The following is a 13,243-nucleotide window of genomic DNA, read 5'->3' as shown; positions in this document are numbered from 1 at the left end:
CTGACGCAGGTGCAGAGTGTTGCAGAAGTTTGAGAAGAAATGGGGAGGGGGGGAGGCAGGCATGAGTTAATAATAATGCTAGTGCTCGGTGCACTGCAGTGACTTGATCACGTGCGGCTATTTCTTTTTCCTTTATGGGTCCCTTCACATGTTAGTAAAGGCCTCAAAAAATCATGCTCTCCCTGAAGACAAGAACTGATGACAACAGGGAGGAGAGCATTCACAGTGTTTGGAAGACTAGGGCTGAAGAGGAGAGAAAAGTCTGGGCCTTGAGCTATGGGTGCTCTGCCTCTCTTGCTCAGCCACTTCCAGGATGTCACCACATCTAGGCAGGACACTGAGGGCCCCTGAAGACACCTCTGATGCTGACATCTGCAATACTCCTGGCCAGAGGGCCGCCCTGGCGCCCTGCACCTCACACCCAGAGGCTCTGTGCTTTCTCAATGATTCCTGTGGGTGAACCCGAGCATTTCACCAGGCCCTGGGTGGCTTGCTCTGAAATACGGACAAGCAGCCAAGGACTAGAAGACAACTGAGGACAGCTTCTAAAATCAGACTGAGAATGTCCAAAACAATTGGAGAGGAAGGGAGAGAAGGAACCAAAAGACAGATCCTCAGCTAAAACAAAACATTCAAAAACCTGGTTGAGCAAAAGACCTTTTAGATATTAAAACAAAACAAAACAAAACAACAACAACACTGCAATGTAATAACAGAAAAGAGAAGAAAAGTGTAAGAACAACCTAGGAAGCTCAACATTGAAGGATGAGTTGTTTGAAAAAGAGGTAAAAAGAAGAGCCAAGAGGAATTACAAAAAATATTTCCAAAGCCGGGAAAATAAAAATTCCACGTGAATGCACACACCATGGCACATGAAGATTTCATACCGTCTTTTATAAAAAGAAGGCTAATGTTTTCTAACAGATAAATCAATCAATAAAAAAACCACATCTCACATAGGTATAAATGGGAGTCTGAAAACAGGAGTTTTTCTTAAATTAGCAACATTGGAAATTAAAAAACAAGGGAACTGCCTTTAATATTCGGACAGAAAATGGTTACACTATCAGGGCTTTTTATTCAGCGAATTCCATTTTTGTGTGATGGCAGGAGGAAGATAATCTGGACACGTGAGCCTGAAAATCCGACCTCTGTTAAAGTGTTTGGTGGAAACTACTGGAGGTGTTGGGCCAGAGACACGTGTGGGGTGCACTAGGAAAGAGGAAGCAGATTTAAGACTAGAGAGGCCAAGGCAGCCTACAATGACAGCTTACTGCGGATCAGAAGAGCTCTGGGCATGGAGATCTACAGATAGAAAGGAAGGAACTCTCAGATAATTTAATACAAGAGATACAGACATTATTTTAATATGTGCAAGGTACTTTCTAAACAAATACTACTGACAGGAGTCTGACATCTACTGGGATGCCACTACTGCTGCCCTTTGGAATGTCGAAGGCAAAGACCTCACTTTTTAAAAAATTTCTGGTATTGTTAACTTAAGGAAAAACCCAATGTCTTTCTGATTCCCACTTATTCGTATATGATATGAGATCATTTCTTAAAAATTCACAAACTATTTTAAGCAAATAAAAAAGCAAAAAAATCATACTATAAGAATGGAAATTCAGGCTGTAGGCCCAGCTACTTGAGTTGAGATGGGCAAGTTCATGAAACAGGAAGGTGGTGCTGGTCCTGGCTGGACGCCACTCAGGGCAAGGATGTCATCATGAAGAACAATAATGATGGCAGATCACACTGCCCCTGCAGCTACACTCTGGTGGTTGGAACTGAAGGCTGTCACCACAAATTGACAGCTGCCTTGGGCAAGAAAATCGCCAAGAGGTCAAAGATCAATTCTTTTGTGAAAGTTTATAACTACGATCATCTCATGCCCACAAGGTACTGTGGATATTCCCTTGGACAAAACTGTTGACAGCGGATGTCTTCAGAAACCCAACCCTTAAGCACAAGGCCCAATGGGAGGCCAAGGCTAACTGGGAAGAGAGGTATGAGACTGCAGAGAACAAATGGTTCTTACAGAAGTTTCAGTTTTGAATTTGTTTGTTTATTTCCACTATTAAAAAAGAAGAATGAAAATCCAATCAAAATACACCATTCAGATATTCATGAAAATATAAACACTGACGAATGGTTTAACCAAGAATTGCATGAACCACACTGGATGAACAGGGTTGAGAAGGTGATGGTGGCTGTGGAAGGAGCTAAATCCTCAGCTGCCACAGCAGTACTCCATACATGCACCAAGGAATGACAGCAAGAGAACACTGAGGGACAGGGACTAAAACAGCAAACAGGTCAAAGGGTTGGAAACGATAGAGGCCCAGCAGGCTGGGAAGGTGGCGAGAACTACTGCATCTTCTTTGGAAGCACACTCACTGCCCACCTCGCCCTCCCTGCTGCTTGTGTCACTTGTGAGCCTTGTGCCTTTAAGTGCAACACAGATGCACCAAGCTTGCACTCTGCAAGACAACACAGGTGAGAATTGCTATGTGGGCCTCGGGTCCTTCCTAGAACACTTTCCACTCCGATAAACTTCTACAATGTTGAAACCATTGATATTTGGGGTCTCTACAATATGCTGTGACAATAAGTCCTAACTGAAATGAGCACTATCTGATATTTTATGTACATGTATTATTTTGACCAAATAAAATATTTGATTGTTAAAAGGTTTAATAGAAAGCTGGACACAGTGGCACATGCCTGTAATCTCAGCTACTAGGGAGGCTGAGGCAGGAGGACTGCAAATTTGAGGCCAACCTTGGCAACATGGCAAGACTCTGCCTCAAAATAAAAATAAATAAGATTGGGAACATAAGTTAGTAGTACAGTGCCCCTGGGTTCAATTCCAATAGAAACTATTTACTGAGAGACTATCCTATTGAAAACTGTCAATACATTATCTTATCCTTAGGAAAAAACCTTAAGAAGTAGGTAATTTTTATATTATTTAACAAGCGAGGATCACTAAAACATACTTTACTATTCTGGCTCAAGATCACAACCTAAAAATAATACTGAAGTCTGTGATCCTTACCATTGTGTTTCACTGCCTCCTGGGTGCTAAATGGAAGACTGTGAACTGGGGACAGTGGCACACACCTATAGTCCCAGTGACTCAGGAGGCTGAGGCACTAGGAAGGCAAGCTTGAGGCCAGCCTCAGCAACTTAGGGAGACACCGTCTCAAAAACAAAACAGAACACAAATAACAAAAAGGACTGGGGATGGAGCTCAGCGGTAAAGCACCCTGGTTTCAATCCCTAGTGAGGATGGCGGGGGGAGACAATAGAAAATGTCCAGCCTTTTTTGGTTATTTGGAAGGTAATAATAGATTCTCTGTGTGTACGTGAAAGTCATTTTGTTTTCTGTGATGTAAACAAATGAGACCTATTACACAAGAGACAATTTGTTTTTTTCCTTCCTGCACCACAAGAAAGAAATCGACCTATTTAGGAAAGTAATTATTTGAAAAGAATTTATTTAGCTGGGTGTGGTGGTGCACACCTATAATCCTGGTGACTCAGAAGGTGGAGGCAGAGGATTGCAAGTTCAAGGCCAGCCTCAGCAATTTAGCAAGAGCTTCTCTCAAAACAAAAAGGACTGGAGATGGAGCTCAGGATTAAGTGTCCATGTTCAATCACCAGTGCAAAATAAATAAGTTAAAAAAATAAACAGAAAGAAAATAATTTAAATTATAAAAGCAAAAACCTTCCTCAAGGTCGTATAACTGAAACCCACTGAACTCACTATTTGAATTTTTTGTGAGTGCCCATGACCTACTTTTCATACAGAAAGAAATGGCCCATAGCATTGGTCAACCATTGTCAGAGCCTTTTGGTTCCCAGCTGCATTTTTAGCTGTTCATGCACAGAAGCATCCCTGGGATGGCAAGTGCCCAACAACGCACTTGTTACATAAGCAATTACAAAAGTAGCTTGGGAAACAGGCTTAGTCCTGAACTTGTTCTTCTTTTGCTTCTCTTTTCATTCCGCTGCTATTGCTGCCTTCCAGAAATGTCTTTATTCTCTTATGTTTACAGTTACCCAACTTTACAGCCAAGAATTTTATTAAAAGCTTTAAAATACACACATCTCCCACCCTATTCTACAGCCTGGTATTACAAATTTCCCAGAGTAGTAACAAAGGGCCATGGTGCAATACCTATGGTATAAACACCAGCCAGGCAGCATGCAAAGTGCTCACTTCCCTAATCCCTCCCTCTGGTCTCACCCCAATGCCCATGTTCTGCTGCTCAGGCTCTGGGGTAGACAGACCTGGAGTGAATGCCAGCTTGATGGCTACCAGGTTGTGTTTTTCTTTTTCTTTCTTTCTTTCTTTTTTTTTTGGTGATGCTAGGGGTTGAACGTCGGTACTTTACCACTGAGCTGTATCTCCAGCCCTTTGGTAAATTTTTTATTTTGAGGCAGGATCTTGCTACGTTGTTGAGGCTGGTTTCAAACTTGCAATCCTCCTGCCTCAGCCTCTGGAGTTGCACCACTGGGCCTGGCCATAACTACTTTTAAACTAGGTCAGCACCCCCAATTTAGGTCTTCCAAGGGCATATTAAGTGTTTTGTTAAGAAGATATTAGGGGCTCTATCCTTTTCCCAATTACTTTCTTATGAAAACAAACAAACAAACAAAAAGCACCAATACTCAAAACAAAAACAAAACAAAACAAAAAACACTTACAACTTTGTCTCATAATCTTTCCAGGCTTTGTCAAATGGCTTCTTGAGATCCTTAGGAGAGAGAGAGAAAAAAATAAAAATAAAAAACTGAATTCTATTTATTTCTGCTTAAAAAGGACAAATATTGAAATTACATTTTAGCAAAAATGACTTCCTTTATGGGCCATTTAAAACTTTTCCGAAGAGGCTCGGTGCACATTATACCACTTATTACACACAGAAGCCCAACAGGGAGGCAAGGTGGGTGCTCCTGGTCATGCTGCCCCAGAGCAGGACCCAGAGATTCCAAGAGGCTGGTCAGTGGTGGTCACACTGGAGGAGCCAACACAGGCCCACCGACTGAGGCGCTCACAGATCTCCTGAAAGTGCCGACTCTCTCTACCCTGTATCAAGCAGCACATCTTTTCCAACGATCATTTTTTGAAGAACATTATTTTAATGCTAAAAATGTTCAGAGTACCTCTCAAGTACATGTACTGTTATGATCTTAACAGGAAAAAAAATATCAATCCTTCCAGTTAAAGTGAAAATCAAAAGTTCTGAATTTTAGACACTTACTCCTTTGACTCCCTTTAGGTCTCCTTTTAACAAGGAATCCAAGGTGAAGATCACATTGTGGCTCAGACCCTGGAGCTGAAAATCAAAACAAAGGAAAGACGGAAGACAGTTAAAAAAAAAAAGCAGCAGTAGGACGATAAAACCAGCTCTTGCTGACCATCTCACACACGGCTCTGGAAGGCTCTGGAAGGCTGTGGCTGTGTATCACCTCACAGAACCTACAGGCTGTCTCCCTGGGGAGGCGGCACAACCCCTGCCACTTGGCACTGAGAAAGGGGGATGGAGGTGGCGTGCTGGTGGAAGCGCAGCCCCCACGGGGAGCAGGATTTTCCCACTGCTCTGAGGCAGTGGCCTGGGGCTCCTTCCTTTAAAGGTACAGGGAGAGGCTGAAAGGAGATGGAGCTGCTGCTCAGCTGAAGAGAAGAGCAACAGAAGAACCGGGGGAGGGACAGTGAAAGCAGCAGCAGACAAGGACAGAGAAGAGCTTGTCACCTGGTCTCTTTAAGGAGCCTCCTAGTACCTTGACGACATCAGTTTTAGTGACCTTGAAATGAGGCTGCAGGACCAGATTAGTGATGGGAAGGCCTATGGATCTCCTCACTCAAGAAACATTCCCACTCAATCTGTGCTCATCAGTCTGTTCTACCTGTCTGTTCACCTGCCTGTCCATCCATCATGCACTGAACACCGACTCTGGGCCACACACTACACTAGAAACAGGTGGTCCTGGGGATTGAACCCAGGCACTTTGCTGGGCCCAAGTGCTTGATTGGTAAGATGATCAGCTGGATGCTGTTCCTGCCTTTAAGGGGTCTGCTCCAAGGGCAGGGAGTGGACGGAGCCAAGGCCGCCACACACTGCCATGCACGTGGCAAGACGTGGGGAATGTGGTGGGAGAAGGACTAGCTCTGACCCGAAGGGGCTCTGTGCGGACCCTCTGAACCACATCCACTGCGTGGGGTGTGAGATCCGACTGAGCAGATGTGTCAACCGAGGCAGTGAGAAGTGCTGTTCACGCCCTGGTAACCCAGGAAGTGCTGAACGTGTTTATTTTTTAAATGTCATGGGGATGCTAAATGAGTAAGGCAACGTGGGAACACAGCGGGGCTGGGAACGAGAAGACCTTTCCTTTGGCTCTGAACTTCTCCCTGATGCTTTCCTGTTGTTCTCAGCCCAGGCTTCCTGCAGCTCCTAAGTCACTCTAACCCTTCACTCTCCCTGAACCCCGTCTAGTTTTACACACAAGTACAACCGGTGGAAACCGACCACTTTCCCTTCTCTTAGTGCAAAGACAAAGAGTCCTACTAAGACAATTCTGTCCAAGTGCTTCTGCCACCGTGTGTGCAGAGAACAGCCGGAGGGCCACAGGCTCAGCTGAGTCCACGTGTTCTGTGAGGGTTCAGGGCATTGGTTTTTGGGAAGTAGGGCAAAAAGCCCACTTAGATTTTATAATCGTTTGTGGCCCTCCAAATGGCCACAGTATATAAATGGTATTACATGTGGAGAACAATGAGGGGGGGCGGAAGACAAAGGGTACAGGTAATGATGTTAAAAAATAAATAAATAAATAAATAAAGTTGAAAAACATTGCCTTCGGTGTGAGAGGGAAGAAATAAAGATTAACAGGACTTGTCTTCTGCCCGAGATGGGCAACTTGCTCTGAGTTCTCAATTCCATTCCTGGGGTATAAGTCCCCAGCCCACCATCCACAGACTGTAGAAGTTTGTGTGGATGGTGGGTCAGTGAGGCTGGGGCTTGCCCTGCCCTCCACTACTCAAGCCAGAATCTACCTTTTCCCCATTCAAGAAGATCCCCATGTGATTTTTCTTCAAGGTACCCTTCCTTAAACACTCGTGTATGTATGCTTCATCTGTTGGCTATCGCCCCAGTTTTCAGGAGAGCTCCTTGACAGCAGGGTCTGTGTTTAAAAACTGTTCCCAGATTTCAGAACACTGCCTAGCACAGAGGGGTCGGACGAGAAGGACTTGCAGCAGGGAGGTAACACATATCATGTGGGCACCAGGTTCTTTTCGACAGGGCTGTTTATTCTGATAGAAAGTGAAGGGCCCACCAATGAGCGCTGGCTAACACATTATGGAACTTTTAAACAGCCATAAAAATAAGAGAGTTCTTTATGATTAACTTTGGAAATCTGTCCATTATTACTAAAAGGAAGGTATAAAACAGTTCTTAAGGTGCATACAGATTTTAAAAAATTTTTTTAGTTATAGATGGATGCAATATCTTTATTTTGTTTATTCATTTTTATGTGGTGCTGAGGATCGAATCCAGTGCCTCACATGTGCGAGGCAAGTACTCTGTCACTGAGCCACAACCTCAGCCCCAAGGATTTTTATAAGAGATGGAAATGTCTGTGCTTAACTTATTTTTGAATTGTGCACAAAATTTTATTTTATTTTATTTTTATTTTTTGGTACCAGGGATGAAACTCAGGGGCACTTGACCACTGAGCCGCATACCTGGCCCTATTTTGTATTTTTATTTAGAGACAGGGCCTGAGTTGCTTAGCACCTCATTTTGCTGAGACTGACTTTGAACTCGCGATCCTCCTGCCTCAGCTTCCCAAGCAGAACTTGTTACAACAACTTTATCAATACAGGAAAGAAACTGGTTTGGAAATTGAATAAATGAGAATAGTAGAATTTTAGTAAAATGAAATCAGTTATCTGCTGATATAAGTTCCTCCCAGGAATTAAAACTGGGCAAAGGTACAGAGTAGGAGAGGGGACTTTTGCATTAAAAAAACAAACAAACAAACAAAAAAACTGTTTGCAATGTAACATATTGTTAGTTTTAAAAAAAGGTAAAAATTTAAAAATACGAAAAGAATACAACTACAAATGTTTTTAAACTTATTATCCTAAATTATGGTTTTCATCCATGCCTCAAATACCTTGTGAAATGAAGAAAAAAGAATACATTGCTATTGCTGTCTTGAAATGAAAGCTGTATTACAAACCAACAAAGGAATTAGTGCTGAATGTGATAGTTGTTCTAAAGAAAAAGTCCCTTCAAAGTCCTATACTGACTACAATACCTACCTTTTATGTCATCACTGTGGTCAGGCATGGGGTGTGGATGTAGTTGCACTGATTGAAAAGCTCAAGAATTAAGAATTCTTGGTGGAATTCTTGGTATTCTTTTGTTGGCATATACACACATATTCTTGGGGACTAATTAAAAAAACCCACTTTTTTATGTATTATAAGTCAGAATATTCTCAGTGATTGACTAGCCTATTAAAAGGCTATAGGAAAATATTTAAAAACTTACAAACACTTTCCACCTTGTATCTCAGGAAAAAATAAGTTTATTTTTAAAAACTGACAAAGAAGGTTGTCTTCTATGACAAGTACTAGCAACCCTCTGTGTGCTATTATAAAAACACAAAGTCAAAGAGGAAGCAGACCAATCTCAACAGACTTTAAAAGCCTTTCAAATCCACTGTGGAATTATTCACCATTCATGTTAATGAAATTCTACTGATTCTTCTATTCCCATTCACTCAACTTCTAAACCAACTCCTTTCCTATAACAATAACGCTGAAGTAACAAGTTCTGTGCATGATTCAAGTCTGAAAGAAGTCTTAAAGGAGTAGCACTTTTTCCAGTTTATTAATCAAACAACATTTTAAAAACAATTTTAGGAATGATGTTTAGGTATGGTAAATATGTTTCCTTTCCCCAAAAAATTACTATTTAAATTTCTTTCCTCTGCCAATACAGCCAGCCCAACTAGAAAACTGGAATAAATCGGACAAAGGGAGGCTGAGGTCTATCCTTCATTATGCAAGAAGAAACCTGTTTAAGCAAATAATTGTAATTAAAATTAGTGGTATTAAAATTGACCATTTTCTTCTCAGAACTGCTCAATGCTGACAGACATTATACAAACAGCCCCCACAATCCCAGCCACTGAAAAAGACTTCATGAAAGTTTTCCTCTAAGTACACAAACTTAAAACATATTCTGCCTTGATTTTGTTCTTTACCCTCTCATTCAGCTTTACCAGTCGGAACAATCCTGTTGGCTTACTGATATACTGCCTTTCTCCTCAGAGGGCAGGGAGGGCCCTGGTCTTTTTGTTCCATGAGTGCCTCTCTGTGGGCCAGCTAGTTGGCGCCTGAGTGGCCCTGCTGCTGTTGCGGGAAAGCCAGGAGCCAGCAATGCCTCCATTTCTTGCCTCTGAGAAGAGGCGAGAGCCGCACAGCCCCACAAAGGGGACTTCCACCACACCTACGTGCATGGAAGACTTTATTAATTAGCTAGGACGCAATCTGCCTGCTTTGTCACCCTGCGCTAATTGACAGTCTCTCTCTGCTGCCCACTGGTTCTCCCTCTTCTTCCGGTCGACAAACAGAAACAGTTTCTCTGCAAGTAAAGCTAATGCAAATCTGCTGACTTGCTTAACACGCTGGAAAATCCAATTAAAATAATGAGACATTTCTCAGTGCCCAAGCCTGCAATTCCCTGGTATAAATTAGGTATTCTGTCTATGTGTTAACTCTTTCATGCCCTGGACAGCTATGTACTTCTTACCTTGAAGCTATCTAAAACTGTGCCTTGTTGGTAGGCCACTTTCTAGGATATTGTGATATAGAACAAAGAAACCCAGCGTTACCTGGCCACTCAACACTCCTGGGGTGGGTGACTCTGGCAAACTGTTTGACCTTGCTGGTGTCTGAGCACTTTCTTCAACTGGCCCACACCAGTGGATTAGACCAAGGCAGAACTGACACCAGGGAAGCACCACTGCACTCCCATCCACACTGCTAAAAGTTCTGTCGACTATTCTATTTCCATTTACTCAACTTCCAAACCAGTTGTCTTCAGTAATAAAGTTTAACGAGAGTTCTTTACATGAGGCCCAGAGCTGGATGCTTTTATTAGCACCCTCTCCTCATTGGCTCCTGATGACCCCACAAGGTATTATTAAGAAACTTGCTCAAACACACACATCCAGTTAAGTGGAAGAATCAATCAATAAACCAGGTAGAGCTCCATAGTCAATGAACTGTTCATAACACTATCTTCTTAGAGATATCAGAATATTCTAAAGACAAAAATATACCATATACATGGAATGGACAATTATTACCTGTCATTACTGACCTATTAAACTAAGACTGATTTTATTTGGTTGCACAGGCATTGAGGGAAAATAGGGATATTTGCTAACAGATTGAGGGCACTTCCACAACCAAGAGTGGGTTACTGCTACCACCTGATCCGTTGCTCAGGGATTTGAAGAGTATATTGCTCAGCTGCCAGAGTGACGGTTCACACACAGCTAGATGTGCACCTGGGCAAATTACTCAACCTTCTGGGAATTGACCTCCTGGACTGTGAAGTGGGAATGATAAAACCCACTCCATATGCTACCAAAGGGATTGTGAGAGAGAGTCCATAGATATAAATGAATGCAAAATGTCAGAAACAAGACACACTCAATAAAATGTAAGCGGGCTATTTTCATAGATTTCTTTACACCTTAAAGGCTAAATAAAATGGCAAACTCTAATAATATTTCAGGTACTTTTAAGGCTATAAAACACTCTTTATACTTATCACACCACATTCTCTCCATTTCTGTCTCCTAGTTCTTGTTTCCTGGCCTCACTCTGCAAGACAGTCACTATAAAATGAAAGATCCCATTATACCCTGTTTCATTTAAGCAGAGCAGCCTGAATTACATTGTTTTTTAAAACGACAGACAGTAGGTGCTGTGTTTAACATATTATCTAAAGTTACTATTCAAAATAATTCTATTGAATGGGTCTTAGTCTCACTAAACAAATGAGGAAAACAGGTTCAGAGAGATTAGGAACTTGCCTAAAATCAAACAGTGAGCAGAATAGATGGTCAAGTTAATAATGAAGATCTGTTCTCCAAAGTCGAGTCTCTTTTCCTGCTATAATCTTTTTGAAAATGTTTTTTTTATTAGTGCATTATAGCTCTATAGAATAGTGAGGTTCATTTTGACATGATCACACCTGCATAGAATATAATTTGCTCCATTTCAATCCCCAGTACTTACTTCCTCCCTCCCCTTCTCCCCTCTGCATGATCCCTCTACTCCCTTGGCCTTCACCCATGAATTTACTGGTTTTACAAATTGGTACTTTACAGGTATACACAAAGGTGGAATTCACTGTGGTACATGCACACAGCATAATTTGGTCAACCTCATTCCTGTGTTCCTTCCCTTTCCCCCACCACCCTTAACCTCCCCTCCTCCACTCATCTCCCTTCCATTTTCATGGGGTCCCCACCAACCCTTTTCCTCCTTATTTTGCTCCAGCTTCTGCATATGAGAGAAAACATTTGACCCTCGACTTTCTGAGTCAGGCTTATTTTACTGAGGATGATGTTCTCCAGTTTCATCCATTTTTCAGCAAAGGCCATAATTTCATTCTTCTTTATAACTGAGTAAAACTCCACTGGGTACATAAACCACATTTTCTTTATCCATTCATCTGTTGATGGGTACCTAGGCTGGTCCCCAAACTCAGCTATTGTGAGCTGTGTTGCTAGAAACACTGATGTGCCTTTATCACTGTGGTGTGTTGAATTCAGTTTTTTTTGGATAAATACCAAGGAGAGGGATCCCGGTGGTTCTAGTCTAGTCTTTTGGAGGAATCTTCATACTACTTTCCAGAGTGGCTGTACTAATTTGCAGTCCCACCAACAAAGTGATTGTACTCTTTTCCCCACATCCTCACCAGCATTTATTATTTGTATTCCTGATGACTGGCATTTGACTGGAGTGAGATGAAATCTCAATATAGTTTTGATTTGCACTTTCTTGATTGCTAAGAGTGTTGGACACTTGGGTTGGCCATATACATATTTGTTCTTTCAAGAAATGACTGTTTAGTTCTTTTGCCCATTTATTGATTGGGTTGTTTTTTAGTGTTAAGTTTTTTGAATTCTTTATATACTGTGAATATTAATCCCTGTCAGAGGAATAGCTGGCAAAGAACTTCTCCCATTCTGTAGATTTATACTTGTTTCTTTTGCTGTGCAGCTTTTAAATTTGATGTTATCTCTCTTAAATTCTTGGTTTTATTTCTTGAGCTATTTGGGTGTCTTGTTAAGGAGGTTGGTGCCTGCAGCAACATGTAGGAGTGTGAATCCTGTTTATTTATTTATTTGGGGGCAGCAGTTGGAAAGTTTCTGATCTAATTCCTAAGTCCTGATCTACTTTGAGTTGACTTTTGTGCAGGGTGAAAGATAGGGATCTAGTTTCAGTCTTTTACATATAGATATCCAGTTTTCCCAGCATCATTTTGTTAGAAAAGGCATCTTTGCTCCAACATGTCTTTTTTAAAAACTTTGAGAAGTTTCAGATGACTTTAAGTATATGGGTTTGACTCTGTGTCTTCTATTTCATTCCATTGGTCATTAAGTCTGTTTTTTTTCTTATACCAGGGATTGAACCAAGGAGTGCTCAACCCCTAAGCCACATTCCCAGCAGCACTGAGTCAGGGTCTTGCCAAATTGCTTAAGGCCTTGCCAAGCTGTTGAGGATGGCTTTGAACTTTTGATCCTCCAGCCTCAGCCTCCTGAGTTGCTGGGATTACAGGCATGTGACATCACACCCAGCTTCAAGACTGCTTTGATGCCAATACCATGCTGGTTTTGTTCCTATAGCTCTGTAGTATAACTTAAAATCAGGTGTTGTGATTCCTTTTTTTTTTTTTTAAATTTTGCTCAGAATTGCTTTGTATATTCTGGGTCTTTTTCTCTTCCAAATGAATTCTAGGACTGTTTTTTTCCTAGGTCTGAAGAACACTGTTGGTATTTTGATGGGGATTGCATTGAAAGTGTATAATGTTTTCGGTAGTGCAGGCATTTTGACAATATTAATTCTGCTATCCAAGAACATGGGAGGTCTTTCCATTTTCTTTCTTTTTTTAATATTTATTTTTTTAGTTGTAGTTGGACA

At 41.6% G+C, this 13,243-nt stretch overlaps 1 protein-coding gene and 1 pseudogene across 5 annotated transcripts in view; one reads left to right on the top strand and one right to left on the bottom strand.

Annotated features, from left to right (window-relative positions):
* Asap1 (ArfGAP with SH3 domain, ankyrin repeat and PH domain 1) overlaps positions 1 to 13,243 on the bottom strand; it is a 330,593-nt gene that overhangs the window by 92,365 nt on the left and 224,985 nt on the right. For all 5 annotated transcript variants that reach the window (XM_078016709.1, XM_078016707.1, XM_078016711.1 and 2 more), the window contains 2 exons: positions 5,274 to 5,348; positions 4,717 to 4,766 (listed from right to left, as the gene is read on the bottom strand). In XM_078016709.1, the coding sequence (XP_077872835.1) occupies positions 4,717 to 4,766; positions 5,274 to 5,348 (125 nt within the window). The remainder of the gene's footprint in view (positions 1 to 4,716; positions 4,767 to 5,273; positions 5,349 to 13,243) is intronic.
* On the top strand, positions 1,659 to 2,058 carry LOC101955033 (large ribosomal subunit protein eL27 pseudogene; annotated as a pseudogene).

The sequence above is a fragment of the Ictidomys tridecemlineatus genome, chromosome 7 (assembly GCF_052094955.1).
Source record: "Ictidomys tridecemlineatus isolate mIctTri1 chromosome 7, mIctTri1.hap1, whole genome shotgun sequence".
NCBI lineage: Eukaryota > Metazoa > Chordata > Mammalia > Rodentia > Sciuridae > Ictidomys > Ictidomys tridecemlineatus.
The sequence above is the reverse complement of the archived record's forward strand: the minus strand, read 5'-3'. Positions and strand labels throughout refer to the sequence as shown.